At 41.1% G+C, this 25,514-nt stretch overlaps 1 protein-coding gene across 2 annotated transcripts in view; it reads right to left on the bottom strand.

Annotated features, from left to right (window-relative positions):
* Positions 1 to 25,514, bottom strand: part of ANKDD1B (ankyrin repeat and death domain containing 1B) — a 54,799-nt gene that overhangs the window by 17,042 nt on the left and 12,243 nt on the right. The window contains exons 4-9 of one of the 2 annotated variants that reach the window (XM_028506633.2): positions 21,975 to 22,073; positions 21,764 to 21,868; positions 14,103 to 14,201; positions 13,240 to 13,338; positions 8,681 to 8,779; positions 659 to 757 (exon numbers count right to left, since the gene is read on the bottom strand). In XM_028506633.2, the coding sequence (XP_028362434.1) occupies positions 659 to 757; positions 8,681 to 8,779; positions 13,240 to 13,338; positions 14,103 to 14,201; positions 21,764 to 21,868; positions 21,975 to 22,073 (600 nt within the window). The remainder of the gene's footprint in view (positions 1 to 658; positions 758 to 8,680; positions 8,780 to 13,239; positions 13,339 to 14,102; positions 14,202 to 21,763; positions 21,869 to 21,974; positions 22,074 to 25,514) is intronic. The other variant, XM_036020438.1, reaches the window with a different exon arrangement.

The following is a 25,514-nucleotide window of genomic DNA, read 5'->3' as shown; positions in this document are numbered from 1 at the left end:
TTCAGGGCCAGTTAGTTCCCTTGACACCATTCTCTGAAACCTACCAGTCATGATTCAAATCATATCCCTTCCCTTGAGTTCATACAAGAAATAGTAATGGCTAAGCAAGATCAGAGGAAATAATATTCTCCCAGGAGAAATGAAAGCAGAGTGAAAAATAGAGGAATGTTTCCCATCTAATTCCAGCACAGAGAACTTTTGTAAATTTTACCAAAGCCAATTCAAACTTCAGAAAACCTAAATCAGCATAAAGGATTGACTTTCAAAAGAAAAACAAGATTGTTCAGTAAAGGGGGTAAAAATAATCATTCTCATTCCTATTGACAGCAGCTTCATCATTTTCCAAGACTGATAAATTTAATCCAAAAATAATGGCATCTCTAGACACATGATAAAGTTTTATTACAGCAAACATAAATATTTAAAGCACACAGATTTCATTTTGTTCAGGAACTTCAATGACTTTCTAAAATTCAACCCTCGGATTTTATTTCTCAAGATTAAGACTCGGCCTCTGAAAGAAGTCAGCCGGCCTTCCCAGAAAGAATTCCTCCTTTGTGAACACCTCATCCCCACCACGTATCTGCAAGCAGCATCTCCCAGCACAGCCCGCCTCCCAGCACCAGGATCAAAGCCCGAGTTATTAGAATAGACTCACTTCCCCATTCCGGTGCAGATCAACGTTCTCACTGAGAAGAAGGCTGACAAGAGATGCATGGCCACTCTGGGTTGCTATCTGCAAAGCACTGACATTGAGCTGCAAGACAGGTGGAAAGGGCACATAGGGATTCCTGTTAGAATCCAGCGTGCTTTCTGGTGTTGATCACGTGGCAATCAAATAATACAATGAAGTAGTACAACTATTTAATAAAGAAAATCCAATGTGGTTTTTTTTTATAATTTGCAGGGCGTGGGCACTTTGTTGCTTCTAAGTGTCTTCCAATAAAGAGTCCAAGTCCTAGGTAATACATACGTCAGGCAAATATGAGTTCAATATCTGTTTCTCTTGTGTAGGAAGTACAAAGGAGACTAGAGACAAGTCTCTCTATACACCCTGCAAACCCCCTCCCTGAGCCAAACTAGCTGACTTGGTCCCAAGAAAAGGCCCAGCACTCTCCTGCCTCCCTGACAATTTGCTAGGAGCTTTCCCCTTTGCCATAGCTTAGCATGATTACTACCTGCGTGCAGTGTTCCCTCATGACCCCTTTTCTCAACTCCTTTAGCACCTCCTCTCCTTCGCTGCCAGCAGCTGTGTCCTACAGCTCCCCGTGCTCAAGTGTCTTCAGTCAGTGTCCACACTAGGTGCCAAAGTGTTTCACATCAGGGTCTGCTTTTAATGATCCTGCCATCCTCCAAAAGGTCTAGCAGGTGCCTTGCAATAATACAAGGTCAATGAATAGTTATTGATTAACTCATTGTAAGACTACTACAAAGTATTTTCAGGTCCTCCAATAAGGACGCTGTAGGATATCATGTTTTCCTAAAAAGGCTGCATAAGTATCTCCCATCCCACATGCTCTTCTGCAGTGTGGTCCTGCCACTCCCCCATCAAGCAGTGGAGTTTATTTCTTCACCCCCCTGAATCTGGGTGGTCCCTGTAACTGCTTTAACCCATAGAACATGGCAGAAGTGACAGTGTGCCAGTTCCAGCTGTGGCCCCTACCTGGCCTGGCAGCTTCTGCTCCTTATTGCATGGAAGCCAGTTGCCATGCTATGAGAAGGCCAAGGCATATGGACACACCACATGTTGGTCCTCTGCTCCAGAGCCCCAGCTGAGAGCTGGCCTCGACTACCAGGCATGGGAGTGAGCCACCTCGGACCTCCACCTCAGTTAAGGCTTCAAATGACTAAAGGCCTGGCTGGCATCTGACTGCAACCACATAACAGGCCTAAAGTAAGAATCTCCCAGCTGGGCCCAGTCAACCCTCGGAGCCACAGAAGATACCTGTACATTGTTTTACGCCACTTCACTTTGGGGTTGGTTTGTTATGAAGCAATAGATAAGTGAAACAAAGGCTAACAGGGATAATACATATTCTGACCAGCTGGAGTCTAGTTGAGCTGACATGAAATACCTTTATCACCTTGGATAAGTGGCCACTCAAGTATGTGCCCCTTTGTCTTCCTCAGTTAAAAATTATATTACCACCTATATTAGTTTTCTATTGCTGTTAATAACAAATTACCACAAACTTAGTGACTTAAACAGTATAAATATATTACCTAACTGGTCTAGAGGTCACAAGTCTTTTTTAAAAATTATTTTTTATTGAGGTCTGTCTGGTGTGGCTCAGTGGATTGAGCGACAGCCTGCAAACCAAAGGGTTGCTGGTTGGATTCCCAGTCAGGGCACATGACTGAGTTGTGGGCCAGGTCCCTGGTAAGGGGGTGCATGACAAGCAACAACACATTGATGTTTCTCTCCCTCTCTTTCTCCCTCCCTTCCCCTCTATCTAAAAATAAATAAATAAAATCTTTTTAAAATTGTATTTTATTGATTATGCTATTACAGCTGCACCAAATTTTTTCTCCCCTTTAACCTTTCCACCCACCTCCCACCAGCATTCCCCACACCACATTAACTCATGTCCATGGGTCGTACATATAAGTTCTTTGGCTTCTCCTTTTCTCATACTATTCTTAACCACCCTCTGTCTATTTTGTACCTACCAATTATGTTTCTTATTCCCTGTACCTTTCCTCTCATTCTCCTCCCTCCCCCTGCCCACTGATAACTGTCCATGTGATCTCCATTTCTGTGATCCTGTTCCTGTTCTAGTTGTTTGCTTAGTTTGTTTTTGTTTTTGAGGTTCAGTGGTTGATAGTTGTGTTTATTGTCATTTTACTGTTCACAGTTTTGACCTTCTTTTTCTTAGATAAGTCCCTTTAACATTTCATATATGAATTCCTTTAACTTGACCTTATCTGGGAAGCACTTTATCTGCCATCCCATTCTAAATGATAGCTTTGCTGGATAAAGTCATCTTGAATGTAGGTCTTTGCCCTTCATGACTTTGAACACTTCTTTCCAGCCCCTTCTTGCCTGTGAGATTTCTTTTGAGAAATCAGCTGAGTCTTATGGGAACTCCTTTGTAAGTAACTGTGTGCTTTTCTCTTGTTGCTTTTAAGATTCTCTCCTTTTCCTTAATCTTGGGTAATTTAATCATGATGTATCTTGGTGTGCTCCTCCTTGGGTCCAACTTCTTTGGGACTCTCTGAGCTTCCTGGACTTCTATGTATATTTTCTTAATCAGATTGGGGAAGTTTTCCTTAACTATTTTTCTAAGTAAGTTTCCAATTTCTTGTTCTTCTTCTCCTTCTGGCACCCCTATGACTTGGATGTTAGAACACTTAAAGTTGTCCCACAGGTTCTTAAGCCTCTCCTCATTTTTTTGAATTCTTATTTCTTCATACAATTCTGGTTGGACAACTTTATTTCTTCCTTTTGTTCCAAATCATTGATTTGACTCCTGGTTTCCTTCTGTTGGTTCCCTGTATATTTTCCTTTATTTCACTTTGTATAGCTTTCACTTCTTCCTTTATTTTGCAACTACATTCAGTCATTTCTGTGAGAATCTTGATTACTGGTTTTTTGAACTCTGCATCTGAAAGGTTGGCTAGCTCCTCCTTGTGTAGGTCTTTTTCTGGATTTTTGATCTGTTCTTTCATTTGAGCCATATTTCTTTGTCTTGGTGCACCTGTTATGTTGTAAGGGGCAGAGCCTTAGGTATTCACCAGGGCAGGGCAACCCACTTCACTGCATTGTAGTGCTATATGTGGGGTATGGGACAGAGAGGGTACAATGCCCTCTCTCCTTGGCTCTCTCCCCACTTTCAGTCACTTCCCCTGCTACCTACAAGTGAATTGTGCCCTTCTGATGCAAATTCCTGGGTGGGTGAGCTTGTGTACATTTTAGGACCCCACTGAACCCCTCCAACAGACTCTCCTGTGAGACTGGCAGTTTTTCCTCCTGCTGCAACCCCCACAGAATTTTACAGCCAGAGGTTTTGAGGCTTTCTTTTCCTCATGCTGGAACCCTGGAGTACGTGTCTGTCTCACTCCCCAGTTGATCCTCCTGGCTTTTCCATATGCAAATGTGAGACTTTCATGTGTGCCAGCTGTTGCCTCACCCGACCCAGTCCTCCAGCCACCGCCTTGCTGCATGTCCTCTCCACCCCAGCTGCCCACCTCCACCCCTCCGACTGGTCTGGATGAATGTTTCTTCTTTAACTCCTCGGTTGTCAGACTTCCATACAATTCAATTTTCTAGCAGTACTGGGGTTTTTTATTGTTGTTGTTTTTAAATTGGTTGTTGTCCTCCTTTTGGTTGTGCAAGAAAGCAAAGCATATCTACATACACCTCCATCTTGGCTGGAAGTCAGAAATCAGAAGTCTTAAATGGGCCTCAGTGGTTTAAAATGAAGACCTTTTTGGAGGCTTTCAGAAGATTCCATTTATTTGCCTTTTTCAGTTTACAGAAGCCACCCACACCCCTTGGCTTACAGCCCCCTCCTTCCAACTTCTAAGCTGGCTTGGGTGCCCTGAGTCCTTCTGATGTTGCCTGCCTCTGACCTTGCCTGCCTCCCTCTTGCACTTTAAAGGCCCCTTGTGATTACATTAAACTTGGCTAGATAATCCAGGATAAGCTCATTTAAGGTCAGATGATGAACAACCTAAATTCCATCTGCAACCTAAATTCCCCTTCGCCATGTAACATAACATACTCACAGGTTCCAAGTATCAGGCCATGGACATCTTTGTAGCCACTCTTCTGCCTATCATACCATCCTACCTCCTTCTCTCAAAACACAGAAATACTGAGATAATAAATGAGCTAGTAAATGTGTATTGTAATCATAATTATCGTCTTAATCATTTCACAAAAAAGTATTGAATATTTATTATGTGCCAGGGTTTTGACTAGATTAACAGAACCTCTGGTATTATATTTCAGGGGTGTGAACAACAAATTGACCTATAGATTTGTAGATGGTAGTTCATTAAATCAGTAGATTTAGAATAAATTTATTACACTCCAGGTGTTATTAAACAAATAATGTCACCGAGTGGTAAGTGCTATAGTCACAAGTAAAATAGAACCGGATGACTACTTTCCAGCAAGTAATCAAGACAGGCTTCTCGGATAGGGTGACATTTAGACTGAGATCAGAACAGTAAGAAGGGCTCCCAGTTAGGAGATCTGAAGCAGAAACAAATTTGAGAAAAACTCAATGCTGGAACCCTGTAGTAGGAAGATCTGTGGGATTCTACAGCATTTTATCCATGAAGTATTACAGGCTCAGTGCACAGGGCCTACAGACTTCTTAGAGCCAAAAAAATATTTAAAATCTTAACAAAAATGTTTCCAAGATACCAAAAGAAATTAAATATATATTTAAGTGACATATTCATACTTCAATGATAGTTAAATTAATATTCATAAAATATGCATAACATTTGTAAACAACTTGTAGGTTAAAGTTTTTCACCTTCCTGAAATTCCCAAGTACAGAGGTCTAAGAAATTAGTCAATCAGAAATTAGGAGAGCTTACCATATCCAAGCAATGATGAAAGCACAAATAAAAAAATCCTTTAAAAATTATTTTCAGCAAAAAATATTATTTAACTTGAAAAATGGGAAATCTACACCAGTTTAATAAGATGTGAGGATAGGGCCTCCAGAATTATGAATTCTTACAGTCTACAAATGTCTTCACTGGACCTGGGCAGTTAGTAGGGCCCAGAAGAGAGACTATTGCCCAAAAGCCTGAGCAGTCTCTCCACCCAGCACTAATGGAGGAACTCTCCACCATCAGCTAAATCCATAATCTACTTCTATTACCTCTTCAGAAATGAACCCTTTAGCACCCATTTGGTTGAGTGGAGGGGACACAAAAGCAATCTCCTGGGGACCAAGACTAATCAATGTCAGCAGATGGAGCACTTCCACAATCAAACACAGTAATCCCCTACAGATGTGAAAGCAAAACAAGTCTAGTGTGTCCCCTGGGTAATGTGTGTGTCCATGCAGCTGGCCTCTTGCTTCACATGGCCTCTCTCCCTGGGGTCCTCACTAAATTGGGCAGAGACAGGTGTGATGGCCAGTGGAGGCTGAGGCTGTAGATCCAGTAAGTATGCTAATGAACTCAGTGGGAAACCTCAAGATAACAAAAGAGCTGAAAATCAGACTCAGGACAATTTCCAGGCTGCCTACATGAGGCCAAGACCATAAGGATATGGACAACATGGAGCCTGTAGTCTTAGACAGGTGAAGAGAAGAGAGCTTGTAAAAGATATTACAAAGCAAAATACCTCTGAGGGCTGAATAATTAAGTCCAGAAGGGCGAGATGGTACACACTCTGAATATTTCCTGGGCCCCATGAATTCTTAACTTTGTGCTCATTTATTGCATAAGTAACCTTGCAATATCAGTGTGACTCACTTTTCACTATCTGCATTTCTCACAATCCTGTTTGTGTATATATAAATTACATATGATGAAAATATATGTATAACACATACTGCTTTTTTTCAGTTAGTGTTCTATCATGAACATTTTTCTATATTGTAATATATTTAGTATTTATCATTAATATTTTTAATGGTATTCAATTTTCCATGAAATAGGTGAAACAAATTTTTATTCAGCCTTTCCCCTACCATTCATTGCACTTACAGGTTGTACCTAATTCTTGGCTATTGGAGGAAACTTCAACATCTCTGTTAATATATGCAGCTTTTTCCCCCTTTCAGAGTATTCCTTTAAAATAATTTCTCAATGGTGGGTGAAAGGAAAGTGACAAACTGCTTTTCAAGAGGATTAAACACCAGTGTTCACAGCAGCACAATAGCCAAGTGCTGGAAGCAACCTAGGCGCCCATCAGCAAATGAATGGATCAAAAAACTATAGTACATTTACACAATGGAATTCTATGCAGCAGAAAGAAAGAAGGAGCTCCTACCCTTTGTGACAGCTTGGATGGAACTGGAGAGCATTATGCTAAGTGAAGTAAGCCAGGCAGTGAACAAATACCATATGATCTCACCTTTAACAGGAACCTAATCAACAAAACAAACAAACAAGCAAAATATAACCAAAGACACTGAAATAGAGGACAGGCTGACAGTGACCAGAGGGGAGAGGGGAGGGAATTTCAGGGGAAAAGGGGAAGGGTTTGAAGTATAAAGGACACATGGACAATAACAAGGGGGGGTGGAAACGGGAGGGCAGTGGGGAGGGGAGAGAGGGGGGTGGGCTGGGATGGGGGTAAAAGGCAGAAAACTGTACTTGAACAACAGTTAAAATAAAAAAATTAAAAAAAATAAAAAATAAAATAAGAAATATTTTTTTAAAAAAAGGATTAAACAAATGTATACTCCTGCCAGCAGAATACAAGGATATAAAACATTATCAGTTGGGACTTTATTCTTTAACACTTCTGAAGTAGAATTGTGTATACATTGTGCTGAGAAGGAGCGATCTCTAAGAGATATTGGCAATTAAAACAAAAACAAGGCCCTGGCTGGTGTGGCTCAGTCAGTTGGGCGTTGTCCCACAAAGCAAAAGGTCGCCAGTTCAATCCTCGGTCAGGTCACATACATGCCTGGGTTGCAGGTTTGGTCTCTGGTGCATTTGAGATGTTTCTCTCTCACATCAATGTTTCTCTCCCTCTCTTTCTCCCTCCCTTCCCCTCTCTCTAAAAATAAATAAATAAAATCTTCAAAAAAAACAAGGTTCAGAGCAACATGTATGGCTACCACTTATATGGTACCAGCGTGTATATGTGCAAGTGTTTAATCACATTTTCCTTGTAAGATTAAATCATCTGTTAATAATGTTAATTTTGAAGAGGTGAAATTGAGATGTGGAAGTGGAATAAGACACTTGTCATCATATACCCTTTGGTACTATTCAAAATTTTTTTGTTATTGTCATTATAATCTAAAATTAATTTAGAAAAACAGAAAAAAAACATAAAACCATCTGAAGACAAGGCCATAGCAGTGGTTAGAAGCTCAGGCACTCACCTTGAATCTTCACTGCCATTAACTAGTTGTATGATCCTGGATGAGTTTCTTAACTTTTCTAAATTCAAGTTTTCTCATTAAAAAAAAATAATAAAGGTAGGTGTCAAAGGATCTGTGCACCAAAGTATTTTGTATTGAGAAAAAGCCTCCATCCTGTTTTCTCCAGGCCCCAGACTGAGTCCTGGGATTCTGTACTACATATAGATATATATCTATATGTAGTGTATCTTTTTCTCAATATCTATTTAATATATATATAGTATGTGTATATATATATGTGTGTGTGTGTATATGTGTGTGTGTGTGTGTATTCAATATCTACTATGGATAAGCCAGGCATGTACTAGTTGCTAGGGGTAAAACAAAGCAGAATAAGAGTGTTTCCCTATATGAGAAGTAACAACTATCTGATCCTTTTGCCCCATTTTTAATTATTCCTTCCCCAAATAAATAGGAAGGACAGCATTGCTTTTGAGGAGACGTTAATTAGGGAATATCAGATATAAATCACTGATTCTTATCCCAAACCAAGCAAATTATAAATATGAATTCTACAAAAGTGCAGTGAGTGGATCGGCACAAGACCAGTTATTAGGAGAACATCCCGAGTCCCCCTCACTGTGCGAGTGAATGCGGCATGCAGCACATACTTTATTTGGAATGTTGATATCACTTCCTGCTGCCAGCAGCACTTTGCAGCATTCTTCATGGCCTCCTGTGACAGCTAGGAAGAATGGTGTTTCTCCATTCTAACAAAAGGAAAAAGGTTAAAATTAATTACCTCTTGGCATGGAATGAAATTACTTGAGAAACAACGTGCTTTCTCTATATCTTTTGTGTATAACTCTTAATAATGGATAGTGCCTGTTAAGCATCTATGTGCCAGCACACACTGCCAAGGCTATATATGCTTCGGCACAGTTAAATTGCACAATAGCCCCATGAGATCAGGATTAATATTACCCTCTTTTTACGGATATGGAAACTGAGCCTCAGCTGAAACGTGGCAAAACTGGGATACAAGTCCAGCTGTTTGACTCCAAAACCTGCATTTTTAACTCTTCTGTTATGTGGCCTCCTTTTAGACTTTCCCTCCACCATTCATTGTCTTCACCTTTATCAATTCATCCAGCAAACATTTATTAGACACCTACTATCTAGACACCTTTTAAATACTACTAGGCACTGGGACTGGAAAGACAAATAGGACACAGACCCTACCCACCAGATGGTAACAGATTGTTAAGAAAGATAATCACAGAAATAAGGAATTATGATGCAGTGAAACATACAAAAATAGAAGTACACTTGCACCAAGTATAGCTTTAACCTTTAAAACTGATTTAAAATGTTGTATGTCACTAAAAAAAAGTAATATGCTGTCTTGGTAATTAAGTTCCCTGAAATTCATGATAAACACTAGTAGGACAAAGCAAGTTTGGATTAGGCCAAAACATAGAGAGAAAAGAGGGAACTGGTCTCACACAGAATAGGTATTTAGATATTTTCTCCTCCTTGTGTGGATTCTTTCCTATAAATATTGGGAAGGAATGCAGAATTCCTTTCTCACTCCCTAACCATTTCCCCCATTGGATGCTAAGAAAAACATCCTTAAAAACTGCATTAGCACACATTCACAAGGTTTTACCTGTAGCTACTTAGATACGAACAGCCACGCTGACAGGGATGCAAGAGCATGGAACCAATATTCCCATTCCAACAAGATGGAAAAATCATATCCCAGGCTGTTTTACCTGAGTGCCTGGGACAGCCATCTGTTACAATGGAATTTCTCTTCATAATCTACCTTCTCATTTTTCCAGGAAAAGAGATGCCAAAAGGCAAACCCCAGTAGAAAAATATTTGCAAAAATGTGAAGGAAAGAATTCACATCTTTAACATATTAAAAGCCTAATAAATGTTCATATCTTTGATCCAACAATCCTACCTCTAAGAATACACCAAAAAGAAATAGTGAGGAATTCACATTAAGGTATGTACAAAGAAGTTCATGATAGCATATAACAAAGAACTGAAATAAACTAACTAAATACATAACAAACTAAATGAATTTGGGGCAGCCACTACAATGTATAAATGCATAAGAACTGGAAGGAAACTGGCAGAAAAATACATCAGATGTACACAGGACAATCCTTCCATGTGGGGAAAATATGAGAACTGCTATTTATGTTTATGCTTATCTCAAATTTAAAATGTCTATTTCTGACATATGTTTTGTAACATATTAATTTAATTATAAATGTATATGTCATAGGCACATACACAAACTTTCTTTACTGGCACAAGTTGGCTACCAGCAAATGTTTGGACACAGCTGCTCTAGCGTATGTTCACATGGGTCACTCCAGCTGCCCTGGCAACAGCTTCTATCAAGAAGCAGAGGCGGCCTGAAACCCTATGAATATTGCGGGCCTTATCCAAAAGGTTAATAGTATCAACAGACACTTTATTCTGTGCAAATGAATCCTATCATACTCTGTAATTACACTTGATTGGATGTTATGAGTTCTCCCCAATGTGCCCTGACTCGAAAATAGCTAAAAGGTGGATGAAACCCAAATGCACACATTCCAATGGTAAAGCATTAAAACAGAACAGGGCAAGCACAATGAAGACTTTAAATCCTGTGACTACAGAACTCAATCTCTGTATTGATTTGTGAATGCAAATCATGCCTGTGATATACCCGAGGTGATTCATGTTCATTTTGAGTTTCTAAAACATTGGCCCTGACTTTCATTCAAAAAGACCAAGTTCCTGGGATCTTCTTTAATTGAGTTAAATCAATTAAACCTGATTATCATGCCAGATGGTCAGAAAAGAGTGAACTCACACACAAAACTAAACAAATGGAGGCTCTATTTTTGTCCAGGTTCCTCAGCTAAAAGCCTGGCTTATATTCTCCTGGAAACTGGAAGAGAAAATAATGAAAGTGATAACAGTATACACTACCGATACCAACAATAACCACAATTACATTCATTGCACCCAGACAACACCATAGTAACAGCAGATACCACATGCTGCACACTTACCACGTGTGTGACACAGCCTTTCCATTTAAAGCTCACTGTGGTCTTATGAGACTATTTTACAGGTGAGGAGATTGAGAGTGAAAGAGCCTAAGTAACATGCCCAAGATCAGCCAGCTGGAAGAGTGATGGAGCCAGGACCAGCAGTCAAAGCCCTGCTTTTAACCTCAGCATGCCCAGGTCCAGCGAAGCATCAGACCAGGCTGATGGGCTTCCCTGGACCAAAGGGAATACTCTTGTCCCAGGCACCATACATGCTCACTTGCATAGCCTTCAGTTTCCATTATGTTACCCACAGTTGCTGTTTTTATGACCACACCCCACCAGTTCTAAGTCACATGTTCTTTCATATGTTAACCTATCTGAGATGGGTACCCATCTCACAAACTGTTGACCAGGCAGCAGGTGTGACACAGCTGTCATTGCTCATTATGTGCAGAATGCCTGTCCCTGGCTTAGAAGACAATCTCAGAAACAATAGTGGGGTACCCCTTGATGACACAGAGGACAATATTTTGTTTGGAAAAGCAAGGACCTCAAGAATCTGAGTAAGAAAGGGATTTAGATGAATAGGACTCAATGTGTAAAGTACAGGAATACCTAACTCCCTTATTTGTTCCTTTACATATGCACAATAAAAAATATAAGATAAAAGTCTAAAAAACTCTTTCAATAAGTATAGTATACTCTCAGAGACAAGAAAGGGGTTTTTTTTTGTGTGTGCATCATAGTTTAATTGGCAGGATTACTTTTTAGTATTAAATAATGATGTCCCTTATAATCAATGGTGTCTTAAATTAAATGATTACTATACAATATTCTTTATAGTATCTCTCAGGAGAGGTACCAAGTTTAGAATTTATCAGAACATTAAAGTCCAAGAAGACTCCACTCATCTGAGTTTCCAGAGAACCAACCTAAAACTCATTGACCCAAAGGTTAAAAAGTGACTGACTATGCAGAGTGAATGACACGAATCTACCTCCACAGCCACAGCCTCTCCACTGAACCTCAGACCCAGTTTTTACCTTCCTATTCTCCACTGAACCACAGACCTGGTTTATCTCTCCCCACTACTCTCCACCTGAATATACCCCACTGCTCCACCCCAGGCACTTCAAAGTGAACCCACCTAAACCCTTACTATAGCCCTTGCTCACCTGCTCCTCCTCTGTGTTTCGCAGCTTAGGGATGGGTATCCCACCATCCCAACAGTCCAAGCCAGAGAGCTGGAGGTCAGAAAGTCACCCCTCTCCCTGATTTCTGGTCATAATTCTTGTGGCCCCTGCCTCTGACTATCACCTCATCCTGTTTGCAGCCCATGAGCGCCTTGATGAGAGGCTCTCCTTAGCTCTTTCCATAGTTCTTGCTTTAGCCATTTGCACAGTCACCTGACTGGGACCTCCCACCCCCGAAACTTCTCTAGGCACCATGGCAGTTAGTTACTTGCCTACACCCAAGATGGATCCCACCCCTCTTTGCTGCTTCAAACCATTTTGCTGTCAACAGGTCAAAGCCAACCCCCTGCCTGGTAGGTGTAGCCTTTCCTCACCTCTCTGCCTTGGCCCACTCAGCTCCCACCTCTCCTGGCCCACTTGTCCTTTATTTGTGCCACTGAACTTGTAATTCCTAGGACACACCATGGTCTTTCATGCCTCAGTCTCTTTATATAGGCTCTTCTTCCTTTATCTGAAATACTCTGTGCTTGCTTGCATTCCCCTCAAACCTCCTCCTACCAAAGTCTATTTAAATGGACCTAGATAATATATTACCTCCTTGTGAAGCCTGGGTGATTTCTGAAACAGTTTCCTCAGTATTCCCACAGCAAACTGTATAGATATCTATTATTTAATTTAGCCCAATATATTATTTTGGCATGCCCTTCCTGCCCTATAGGTTTCTAGAATAAATACATATACTTTACCTAGCATAGCATACATATTAAATATTTTTTGGATGAATTAGTGAATAAATAAATGGATTAACAAATGAATTGCTACAGGTTACTTAAAAAAGTAGGAATCTTTCAGCATCACATTTCACACCCTGTGACATGAACATCTTTGTTTTCTTCTCATTCCTTTCTCAAGTTACCCCTGCCACCCTTCCACTCGTGAGCCCCATGCCCAACAGTGATGAGCACCTCCACATACCTCATTGGTCTCATTCATCTCTTCCCGGTCGGGGAGCAGCAGCCGCACCACAGAGCTGTGACCATGCTTTGCTGCAAGGTGCAGGGCCGTGTTCCCCTCCTGCAACACAGACACACTCAGGCAGTGTCCCCCGCGCGAGGAACACGCCCCTTCTCTGGTCAGGTTGCAGTGGGGCTTTTGGGAGGTTTCATTTGGTTAAAGCTGTGATCTGGGGTGTGGGCCACATTATCCACAGTTTTAAGTGAAATTTATAATATTTTAAAGTTTTAAATGAAAATACATAGCTGTTGAACCTAATAGAAAAAAAAAACCTCTCCATACTTTTTGTTCAACCTTTGCTGCTAATTTGGTAGTAAAAAATAGAAAAATAAAAGTAATTCCATATAAGTTCTGTGAAGGTAAACTGGTGAAAATTTTAGCAATGTATACTGAAATATTTTAGAAGTACAGAACTCTCTGACCTACAATTTCACACCTAGGAATTTGTCCTAAGAAAATAATCAATGATGTGACATAGATATAGATGTCCATTCGGGGTTTCGCTCCCTAGTTAGGTGGGGTTGAGCCTCCAACAGACTTCAGGAGAAGAAAAGAGAGGAGTGGAGTAGACAATGAGAAGGAAAACCCAGGCAGTCTATTAATTTCAAAACCATTTATGGATCAAAAATTGACAATCTGGGCAATCCACTGCAAAGGTGGGTTTACTTCATCTGGATATTCCATGATTCTCTCTGATTGTAGTAACAACTAAAGAACTCTACGGGTGACCAAATGCCATCGTCAAAATATACACTGCCATTCCCCCTCCTCTTGTTCTTTAAAGAAATAAAAGTAAAAAATAAATAAATAAAAGTCCAACTCACCTTGTCCTTTTCTGAAGTATGCAGCTCAAGGAAGATAAGTTTTTCTATCATCTCAACATGGCCCCTTTCAGCAGCCAAAAGAAATGGTGTTCTTCCTTTCTGAAAATCAATCATAAACCTCCAATGTATACTACACACTTAATGAACAAGCAAGACACCTGACAAGGTAGGCAGCGTTTTGAGGATGATGAGGAAGCCAAGATGGTGCTTCTGGTCACAGCATTCTGGGCCCGTCTTGGGGAGAGTGGTAACAATTACCCTAACCCTGTACCAGATCCAGTTCTGAGCTATTCCCCAAAACCTTGGGAATTCCCCATCAGCCCAGAATTGTTTGGGGGAAGCACTGCTTAGAAATGGCCCTCCCAGCAGCTGGGAAGGTGCCATCTCACAGCCAGACAAGTTTCCCTTTCAAATGTAGCCATTTTTACCAATTTCCTGTGTTTATTGAATATTTCTTTCACTCAAGTATTTTATTATATGCCAGACCTGTCTCAGGCACCTGCATATCACACATTAAGCCTTGCCTTTCTGACAAAAATGTTTGAAGCAGAAATTTTCCAGGGCTCAATATTTACATGGCCATTCAAACATGACCTTTTAGCCACTGCTCCTTTTCAGGCCTTGCTTGCTTCCTCATATGTTTATCTCCACCATTCACTGAGAATCAAGAGAAAAACTCTTGAGAATGGTCTATGTGAAATGGAATCAAGAAATTAGGCATTATGCAGAGAACACAGCTTAAGACGGATGTTCATTCAGGTGTGATTTTTTGGGAAGGAAAGTTCAGTGCAGAATTTTCTGATTATGGTAATTTCTCCAATTTTCCACTTTGCAAATAGAGATTGCATTTGTAACAGCCAAAATGTCATCAAGAAAAGTAAAAGATCCATAGAAACTTTGATTTTCTAACTCAACATATTTAAAAGGAGAAAAAGGAAGTTGGGGCAGCAAAATGGAGGCAGAAGTATTTTTTCCAACTAAAGAAAACTCAAATCGGCTTGGTGTGTTATTAACTAAAAGCTTAGCAAGATGTTTGAGATGTGAAAAACAAGACACAAGCCTCTGTGTAAGAAGGTCCCTGAGTTCGAGATTTGTCATCTGATCTCCTGCTAAGGCAGGGAATGAAAAGATCATGGTCACTGTTAACCTGAGATACAGCTCATGATTTCCCAGAAACCAGAAGAAAAAGGAAAGAAAAATGCTGAAGTAATAAATGGAAAAAAAAATGTCTACAGGGATCAGCTCTATGGGCTCCATATTCGTGCATACATAGAGGCTGGAGAAACAAACTGGCACCAAAAACTTCAACTTAATCTTTATTCTTGAGCCAGACAGGCTGCCAGTGAGGGCTGTATTCCCAGCTACATTCCCAGCGAGGGCTACATTCCCAGCCCTTCAAAGGGCTGTCAGTGGCCAGGCCTCACCTGCTCCAAGAAGTGGTCACGTAACCCATGCAGAGGCAGCACCCACATTAAAATCCATAAACATCTCCATAAGAATATAAATGTGAGGCTGCTAGCAGCCATCTTTCCCACTTGTGAAGACTATGTCTATCAATAATGCCAACACAGAGATACCCAAGAGATGAAGGAAAAAAAAGAACTGGATCTAGCCATGCCTGAAGCTAGCCAGATATACTCTCAAACTCTTTAGTTTGGAGTTAAAAAAAGACCTTTATTGCTTAATCTAGATTAAGCTGATTTTTTTCACTCATAACAGAAAGCATTCTAACTCATATATATTTAATAGTTTGGGGAAAAATACTATTAGCGGTACCAGAGAGTCTGTTCAACTTTAGAATGGCCTTGTTTTTTTACCCTTGCTCTGCAGTCTAGCATTTCTGTATATCCAAACAAAATGATATCCACCCAGAAGAAATTCTCATCTGGCAGGAAATGGGAGGTTATCACAAACGAAGCATCTTTCCTTGCCAAAAAACAGTTGTTACTTTAAACTTTGGATGCCCTTTAAAAAGTTATCAAAAAACAACAACAAAAAGTTAAAGCCAAATTATACAAAGTAACCTATATCTTATAAACATACAAAAATAGCATAAAGTAATATCTATCTTTTTTTTAAGTTAAGATTACTGTGGAAAACAATATGGAGTTTCCTCAAAAAATTAAAAATGGAACTGCCCTTTGACCCAGCGATCCCACTCCTGGGAATACATTCTAAGAATCCCAAAACACCGATCAGAAAGAACCTATGCACATCTCTGTCCATACCCATGTTATTTACAATTGCCAAGATCTGGAAACAGCCCAAGTGCCCATCGGTAGATTAGTGGATAAAAAGCTGTAGTACATTTATTTAATAGAATACTACATAGGTGGAAAAAAGGAACTCTTACCCTTTGCAACAGCATGGATGTACCTGGAGATTACTATGCTAAGCAAAATAAGCCAGTCAGAGAAAACAAATACCAGGTGATCTCATTCACATGTGGAATCTAATGAACAAAATAAACTGACGAACAAAACAGGACCAGAGGCATGGATGCATGGGACAGACGGACAGATCTCAGAGGGGAGGACTGTAAGAGATTAGCCAAAGAACATGCATGCATATGTGTATAGCCCATGGACATAGACAACAATTTGGTGATGGCCAGGGGTGGGGGGCAAAGGTGGGGAAAATGGGGGACATCTGTAATAGTGTTAAGAATGAATGAATGAATGAATAAAATTAAACATTTAATTGGCTTTATTCAACAATTCAGGAATCGGGCAGCACCTCCTCTAGTAAATAGAAAGCTGCTCCCAATACCTTATGAACATATCAAAAATAGCATAAAGAAAGATGAAGTAACAGTAAAATGAGATACAAATCTCCTCTCCCACCCTAGAACATGAGGAAAATACATGGCACCCAACAGGAATTTCAAAAATATGTTTTTAAATATAGTTTCCTGTCATGTCTTATTTCAGTTTTAGGCACTCAAACCTTTTTAATGGATAGGCCGCGACCCAGTGCAATCTCATAGGACTGCCCCTCACTTGGGAGGCAAGGAGACAGGAAGTCCTTTCAGCCAGGAGAACAGTGGAGACTGGTGTCAGAGGCCCAGACTTGGGGTCCCAGACAAGTCACAATGCCTTCCCAGCTCAGGATCCTGGTTCCCTTTCCTAATTAACAAAAATAAGGAGTCCCCAAAATTCCTGTTCCTTTTTTCTTTTATTCACTTAATGTGCATTTAACCTAGTATGTTTTAATTCAGTTCATTTAAATTTTTTTGCATGTGAATAAGCCTGAGAAGTAGCAATTGTTTATTAGAAATTATTTTTCATTTCTAAGTTTACTGCCAGGGTTATCAAATTTGACAAGTTACCAAATTCAGCAAAAATTTTTAGAAACAGTCATTGAATTGGCACCCAAAGTCCCACCTGACCATCCATTCCCCCAGGGATTCCAGAGATGGTGCCCTGGGCAGCCTTTGAGGGAAGGAGGCAGGTGGAACCCAGCACAGAGCGCCCAGGGCCTTGTACACACGTGGATGCCACACATTTCCCCTTCTGCTGGGGTCAGGAATTCAAGCAGAACACCAGCAGAAGGGGGAAACCAGTAGGTCCCTGAATAAGCAGAGATCTGAGAGGGAAAAAGAATGTTGTCATAAGGTGGAAAATGCTAAAAGAGCTGGCAATGAATATGAAGCCATGGACCTGGTGTAGGCGGGGTTAGTTCTTCCCTTACACACTGGAGCCAATAGATTTGTTAACTCTAAGGCTGTTAAATACTGCTCTTAGGTTCACATAAGAAGATAAGTCTTCTCAAACCCTTCATGAACATTATTCCCAACATTCCCGCAAAAAAGCTTCTTTGCATTCCTTTAAAACAACAGAAGCTTCCATATATCTGCAGCTGAAACCAACTTAACACAAAATTCTTGTAAATATTCAACAAATATATGAATGGCCTCTGAGGCCACACCTTTCTGTGTCCCCCCTTGCAGTCAGAGTACTTATTTTTGATCATTAGATAGAAGTTTACACGGAGATTTAGAATATGTAGCCAAATTTACCTATAACTTCTTCTAGTTGCTCTAATCTCTGTCTCCTAGAAAGGCCAGGTGATTTCTAGAGCTATAATAGGGTTGGGAGAAAGCTTAAAAGATTTTCCAGTGCCCTCCATCTCTCCTATTTAACCAGGCCACAACAAATTCTCCTGGTCTAGTTAAATCCATTTTATTAATAAAGACCTCACAGCAGGCCTCTCCTTGTTAGCTTTTGGAGTTCCCTCCAGTCTAAAGAGAGGATTTCACTAACTCTGGGCAAATAAACAGGACCTCAATGGCTTTCTGTTGATAAGACAGTAGGCCAGAGGGCCAACTGTGAAGGTGGAGCAGTCTTCTCTATCAGGCGTGTTTCAGGAACTCCACACTGCTTTTAAGCAAACACTGACAAAGCACCTAATGATGAACTAATAGGCCCTGAACTCCCAGTTCCTACTGGCTTATGCCAGCATCCCTGATCCCACTCACAGATTTCAGAGGAGGAAGAAACTGTTTGCCTTCTGCACTGATCAGTCCAGGTTTCCGACAGGACTAAAAGTGAACTCAGAGATTCTTCTCTCCCTAGACGCCCCAGTAGGCTCATTATTTGCTCATTCCTCATATGTCTCTAAACCTATGTCTATTTTAAGATCTCTCAGCAGGACATGTGACTTGCACAATCTGTTGCCAGGGCTCCTTGGCCTTTTACCCGACAGATAGTCAGAGGATGAGGAAGAAGAGCAGAACAGGACAAACCCAGACCAGCTGAAGAGACAAGAAAGTTGCAGGCTGGCAGAAGCTCCAAAAGTAGGGAAGGGTCCCCACAAACATGATTTGGTCTTTGAGCCCTTTCAGCCTGCCCCACACTGCTGTCTCCCATGAAAGCAGCCAGAGTCCACTGAAAGGGAAGACAGTCCTGTGTGTTAGGTAGAACAGGCCCTGAACAAATATCTGCCAAACTGAACTGAATGGAATTCATTTGGAGGCTATCTCCCCACTTAGGATCAATCAAACTGGGATGATCCAACTTCTTCTCCCTACATGTGATGCTATTTAACTATGATTATCAGTTTGAGGAAATCAGGTCATGTACTTTATCCTATAATAGCTGTTACAACAGCAATCATTTAGTGAGAGCTTGCCGTGGGCCAGGCTCCTTGCTTAGTGCTTTAGTCATGAACCCATCCAGGCATCCCCAAAGTGGCTGCTCCAAAATTTTCTACATAAGAATGGCTTAGGGGTGGTATCTGATTGGAAAGGGGTGATAGAATAGCTTACCATGAAGCTCATCAGCATACTCATTTTTACGGAATATTAACAAAATATCGATTTTCTATATCAGAATGGAGGTGTTGCCAAAAAAGAATTATAGTGAAGTCAACCCAACCTCCCCAATCATTCCCTTGATGCTACCAGAAGTAGGTTTTATTATTTGCAATGTACCTATGGAGATACTGAGGCTTTCAGCAATTAGAGAATGTGCTTAAAGCCACATAGCTAGTATATGCCCAGACCATTGCCCAGTTCTCTCTGCCTCTGAGCTATAAATGTATAATAGTTACTTAGTCACACTCAGAGGGAGTAAAAGAAATTTACAGCCCTGGTAGGTGTGGCTCAGTGGATTGAGCTTCAGCCTACAAACCAAAAAGTCTGGTTCCATTCCCACCCAGGGCACATGCCTGAGTTGTGGGCCAGGTCCCCAGTTGGGGGCATGCAAGAGGTGTGGGGGAGCTCCACCCACAGGACCCCCACCCCCAGCTGCCACGGATAAGAATAAATCTACCAAGACATGAGCTGCTTGGGGAGGAAAGGTGGCCCATCTCTTAAAGAAGGGCCCAGAGCCTTTTCCTCAATGGACTTTTATTGGGTTCATTTTGCACAGGAATACAGGTAAAGCTCATTAATCATTGCCAGGCAGTAAGGATCAAACAATAGATAATATGCAAAAAACTCTGAGGGCCTATTTTGAGTCAGGGTCAGATAGCTAAAGGACCATAAAACTTTGGGGAACAAACTCACTTCCTGCTTGGACCCTTATCATTTAATTGGGAGCATTCTAAACAAAGCAGGTTTCACAGGATTTCACACGTTCTTTCTTAGATCTGATTGCCCGGGGAACCCTTTCCAGCACAGGGCGGCACCCACCACCAGCATGGTTTCAAGCTTAAGTCATTGTTTCAGGCTTAAGTCAGGTAGGGGAAGTAAGGCAGCCAAGAGATTAGGAGACTTCTTGCAGACAGAATGAGGACTCAGGCTATGTCAAAGCCAAGAAGTGAAGGCCCATCACCTCTTTTCTGTAGCCCCCAAGTCCTTCCCTGGGGCTCCCTGTGATCATGCCTGTCTTAGGTTATTCCCCCCTTGGGGAATCATAGCCGTCATTGGCTAACCGATCAAGCACTGGGGTCCAGGCAGGGTGAAGTAAAAGAAGCAGAGGCAGCACCCCTGCCAGGGAGATAAGCTTTGACTCCTTAGTGGTTTATGGTCCGAAGGTCTCTCACTCAGCCTTAGCCATGGGGGGTGGTTACAGCTTCTGAAACCAGGCAGGGCAGCTCCCAACAAAGAAGCAACCAGTCAGTTTCACACATCAGTATTTCTCTCCCTTTCTCCCTCCCTCCCCTCTCTCTAAAAATAAATAAATAAAATCTTTAAGAAAAAGAAATGTATAGGCTTTATTTGAAGTAGTTTTTGTTATTGTTGTTGATTTTAAGTCTGAGGTCAGAAAACAATGTAAAAAATTTTTTTTTAATGAATGCTACTAATTAACTTCTGGAGACTTATGGAAAATAATGTTCTAGAGGCACAGTAAAATGGTGGTCCCATTCAAAATAACACTGCCAATCCCACAGAGAATACTGCCCTGTGAAGAAAAGCCTAAGAGATATAGCAGAGAAAAGACAATCCCTGCACATGGGCAATGCCCACCATCATCTGGAAAGGGAGACAGCACAGCACAGTGACTAGGTCAGCCAGACCTGAACTCAATTTCTGGTTCTGTCACTTTCTAGTTTTGGAACTTTGGATCAGGTACTTAGCCTAGCTGAGCCTCAACTTCCTCACCTTTAAAAATAGGCAAAATCTTCCCTTCTTTATAGGATCATTATGCAGATTGATAGGATAATTTATTCATTCAGCAATGAACTGTTTAACATCTATGTGTGCCAGGCTCCAGCCTCTCACTGAAATGAATGTAAGTAGCTTTCCTCTCTGCCTAGCTCACTAATAAATACTCAAAAGTGGTACCTGCTATTATATATCTCCCTATGAAAAGAAAAGGATATAGACAAATATGGTAAAATTGCATTTTTTTCACGGCTCACTGCTGCAGAGCCTTGGGTCAAATACATTCCAAAAAGGTCAGGCATAATAGAGTAAAATGTGGTCACCCATTCTGAATACCAAACAGGGTAAATGCTGTCCACACCCCTGCCAGCACAAGGGAGTAGAGAGAGAAGAAGGAATCTGGGGGCTTCCTTACTACTGCCTGCGCTCCCCACATGCAGGTGCCAGGGCCACCACCAGCACCCACACTTCCTTCTGCTCCGTGGTCCTCTGGGATGATGAAGGAGCTTGCTGCAGGTTTGTGCTGGCTGTGCTGGCATTTCCAGCAGGGACAGAAAGAAAGCAGAATTTGGTGGGGGGTGGGGTGAGACCTTTGCCACCACAGCGAGCACACCTCATCAGGCTGGTCCAGGTCCTTCAGGTGCAGATCTTGAATGAGGTACTCCACAATGCGTACATTATTGCTCTGAGCTGCAAAGTGGAGGGCATTCATTCCATCCTGGAGAGAATCAGGGTACAGGAGATAGTCACACAGTGATCTCAGGACCTCCCCCTCCTGCACTGTGATGTGGGAACTTCTGTCCAGGCGTGACCCATGTACTTACCTGATTTTTGGCTCTCTGGTCTGCTCCAGCTCTAACCAGCATGAGCATGATCTCAAGGCTCCCAGACCAGGCTGCAAGGTGAATTACTGTCAAGCCATGCTTCCCCAAGAAGAGAGAGAAAAGAATCCATCACTTGGATGAGCCACACTGCATAATCTTGTCACCAAAAGTCAAACTGACAGTCGACTGTTGAAAATTAAGAAATAGAGAATTTCATATACAGCAAAGGTGATATTTCAGTTCTATGGGGAAAACAAATATATTTAACAAATAATGCAGGCACAAGTGGCTCTCCATCTGGAAGAAAATAAAATTAAGTCCTATATATCACATCGCAAACACACAAAAGCACAATAACAATACATATTACAGGAAAATCTAGACTGCAATGTACAGTGTTTTCATCCAGAAGATATAAAAGGAAAGACTGATGGTAAAATCAGTAAACGAAGGATTCTTTAAATGTTTCTTAATAAAGATAAATGGTTACTTTCTCTAATATATGAAGCACTCCTACAAATCAACAAGAAAAAGGCAATTAAACCAATTGAAAAATGTACCAAAAGTGGTATCAGTGGAAATGAAACAATTATAATTTAAGCAATCTGGCAAAATCTATTAAAATTTAAAAATGACCAGCAATCCCACTCCTGGGAATCTACCCCATGAAAATAAGTTTTAGGGCCTAATTATTATTAATTTTAACACTTCAAACTGGGAGTGAAGTTAATGTCCATCAATACAGAAATGGGAACAAATTAGGAAACACGTCATGAAGCCATTCAAAATAATGACTAGAGCTACAGCAGTCAACTGACTTGGAGCGATTTCCACAAGGCAGCTGTTAAAATGTAGAAAAGAAGGTGCAGATAAAATATAACATAACCCTATTTTTATAAAATGAGCAATGATGAAGAAAACCCTCATATGTGCATGTATGTATATATATGTACATATATATACAGTTGGCCCTCCATATCTGCAGATTCCACATCTGTGTATTCAACAAACTGTAAATTGAAAATATTTGAAAAAAAATGTAACGTAGTTGCTGACATGTACTATGCAATTAGGCCTACACACTCTATTTAAATATTTACAATTCCAATAAAAAGAAAATGTTTACCAATTTCTGTACTTTTCCTCAAAGAACAATGATGTACAATAACTAGTCGAGGTTCACCTTCTCTACAAATCAATGCTATATATTCAGTAAAACTAAACCCAGACTCACATATGGACAAAGAAGAGGCCAGAAATATTTGGGGTAGAGGATAAATCATGTTTTGACAGGAGCTCAAATTTTCCCTAAGAGGTCATTCCTAATTTCAAAGCCACAAACACATAAAGATTTCAAACACTGATCATAAAATCCAAAAGCCAGAAATTCAAGCTGCAAACAACCTGAGTCTCTGAAAATATAAATTCAGTGTGGAGCCATTATTCCTCGGAGACAGAATCACTGCTCACTGATGTCAGTTCCACCACGAAAACCATCATAAAACTAAGTCTTCTGATATCAAACTGACATGCCTGAGACGGTTTATGAGCATGTGTCATGGATCACACCAGTGGTTGGTACACGATGCTCTGTAAAGTATTAAATGCCCACCACCACTGATAGCCTGTCCTCGGTACAAGTCTGGGCATAGGTGAAAAGGTCAATAACTTCCTCTGGGGAACACTTGTACTTAAGGAGTTTTGCAAAAATAAGAAGCTCAGAGAGCAGATGCTTGTCATTATTCTCTGAGCTTCATCTGTACTCCAGCTGGATTCTTTGTTCACATCTGGAGGAAGAGCCTCCTTTTACTAATCTGCCTCTTCACAAGCCTTGGAGATGCTGCCCACTTTGAACCTGGCATCCTCAGCATCTGGGCTATGCATTTGATCCTTATGTGGTGTCTTGAATGGTGCACATCTCTTACAGTTCTGGTCATGGCTTCCTCAGTAGATTATCAGCCTCTCAAAACAAGGATTGTATCTCATGCCAGTAGTTTTGGACACAATCACCTGGGGATCTTGTTAAATCACACACTCTGATTCAAGAGGTCAAGGGTGGGCCTGAGAGGCTGCATTCCTAAGAAGCTCCCAGGCAATGCTAGCGTTTCTGGTCCCAGGACCACACTTTGAGTAGCAAGAATTTATATCTATCAATAGTTGAATCCCCAGTAGCTGACATCGAGACTACCCATGACAGTCATTGCATAAATATTGATGGTGAAGGGCTTAAATTGTTGACTCTTTGCAAACAGGTATTAGAACTTACGAGACAGATCTATTTGCCAAGACAAACTCGGGGCTCCTCACCCACATAAGGGAGTTTCCACATCTGACCAAATATGGCCTTGCATGAATTACAAAAATCATTTTATGAGTTATGTACTAATTTCACTGTGAGTAATAAAACTAGTCACAGAAATACTTAACTTAGCGAATCTTCAAGGCAGAATATGGTGATACATCAGAAATTACTGACAGCATTTCAGTCTCACAAGGCAAGTTACAAGAGGCTTCCAAATGGGAAAAGCCTCAAAGAGAACAAGTTGGTAAGAACATTTTTGGGATTAATTGACTTACATTCTAACATAAGCCAGTAGTATATTTAATATATGAGAAACGTGGCATTTAAAAGAAAAGATACTATTCAACCTGGACAATGGATACATAGTTGTTTATTACATAATCCTTTTCACTTTTATAGAATGTTAAAGATTTGGGGTTTCAGTCCTGGTTAAGATGGGGTAAGTATACTCCACCCTGTCTCTCTTACCAAATGTGACCAAAATCTCTGGATGGAATGCATAGAGCAGCTATTTGAGAACTCTGAGAAGTAAATGGTAACAGGTAGATTGGGAAGGAAAACCAGAACCCAAACTATAAACAGTAAGGATTCCCTGATTTTTTCCTTTTGCCTTCCAAGTCTTCCTCCTTGAGCGCATGGCAGTGCAAATCACAGAACTGCACCCTGGGCATGGACAGAAAGAGCTCCAAGAGAAGCCCTCTCTGGTCTGAGGAGTAGAAGGGGGACCCTATAGGACAGAGAAGGGAAGGGAAATCCTGTTTCTTTTTTCCCTTCTGGCTGTGCCCCAGGTAAGCCTCATTCCCAAAGCTGCAACCCTATGGTAGGAGGGGCAGAAGCTGTGACTGAACAAGCAATTAAAACTGACAGTGGGAATCCTTCTCTCTGACCAGAGACACTCTGGTCAGTAAAGGGGATGAGGGTGGGGGTGGGGAACCCATTGCTTTTTCTCCTTAGTCCCAAAGAGAGAACCAAAAACTGTGGAAAGTACACAGTGGAGCTGGGAAATTACAACCTTGGCTCTCTAGTCAGAGCACCAGAAAAGGAGGGGAGGGGCCCTGGAACTGGAGAATAAGGGAGAGATAATCTTGGAGAGGTGGGAGGTCGAGATAGCAACCCCATTAAGTTGTGTACAAATTCCTAGCCTCACCTCTGACCTATATATGGACCTGACCCTAAACAGCATGACAAAGGCTTAGAGAACTGAACTAGGGGCTAGAGTCACTGCCCAGGTCTCAGAC

This window comes from Phyllostomus discolor, chromosome 3, assembly GCF_004126475.2.
Source record: "Phyllostomus discolor isolate MPI-MPIP mPhyDis1 chromosome 3, mPhyDis1.pri.v3, whole genome shotgun sequence".
Lineage (NCBI taxonomy): Eukaryota > Metazoa > Chordata > Mammalia > Chiroptera > Phyllostomidae > Phyllostomus > Phyllostomus discolor.
This window is presented reverse-complemented; position numbering and strand designations above follow the sequence as displayed.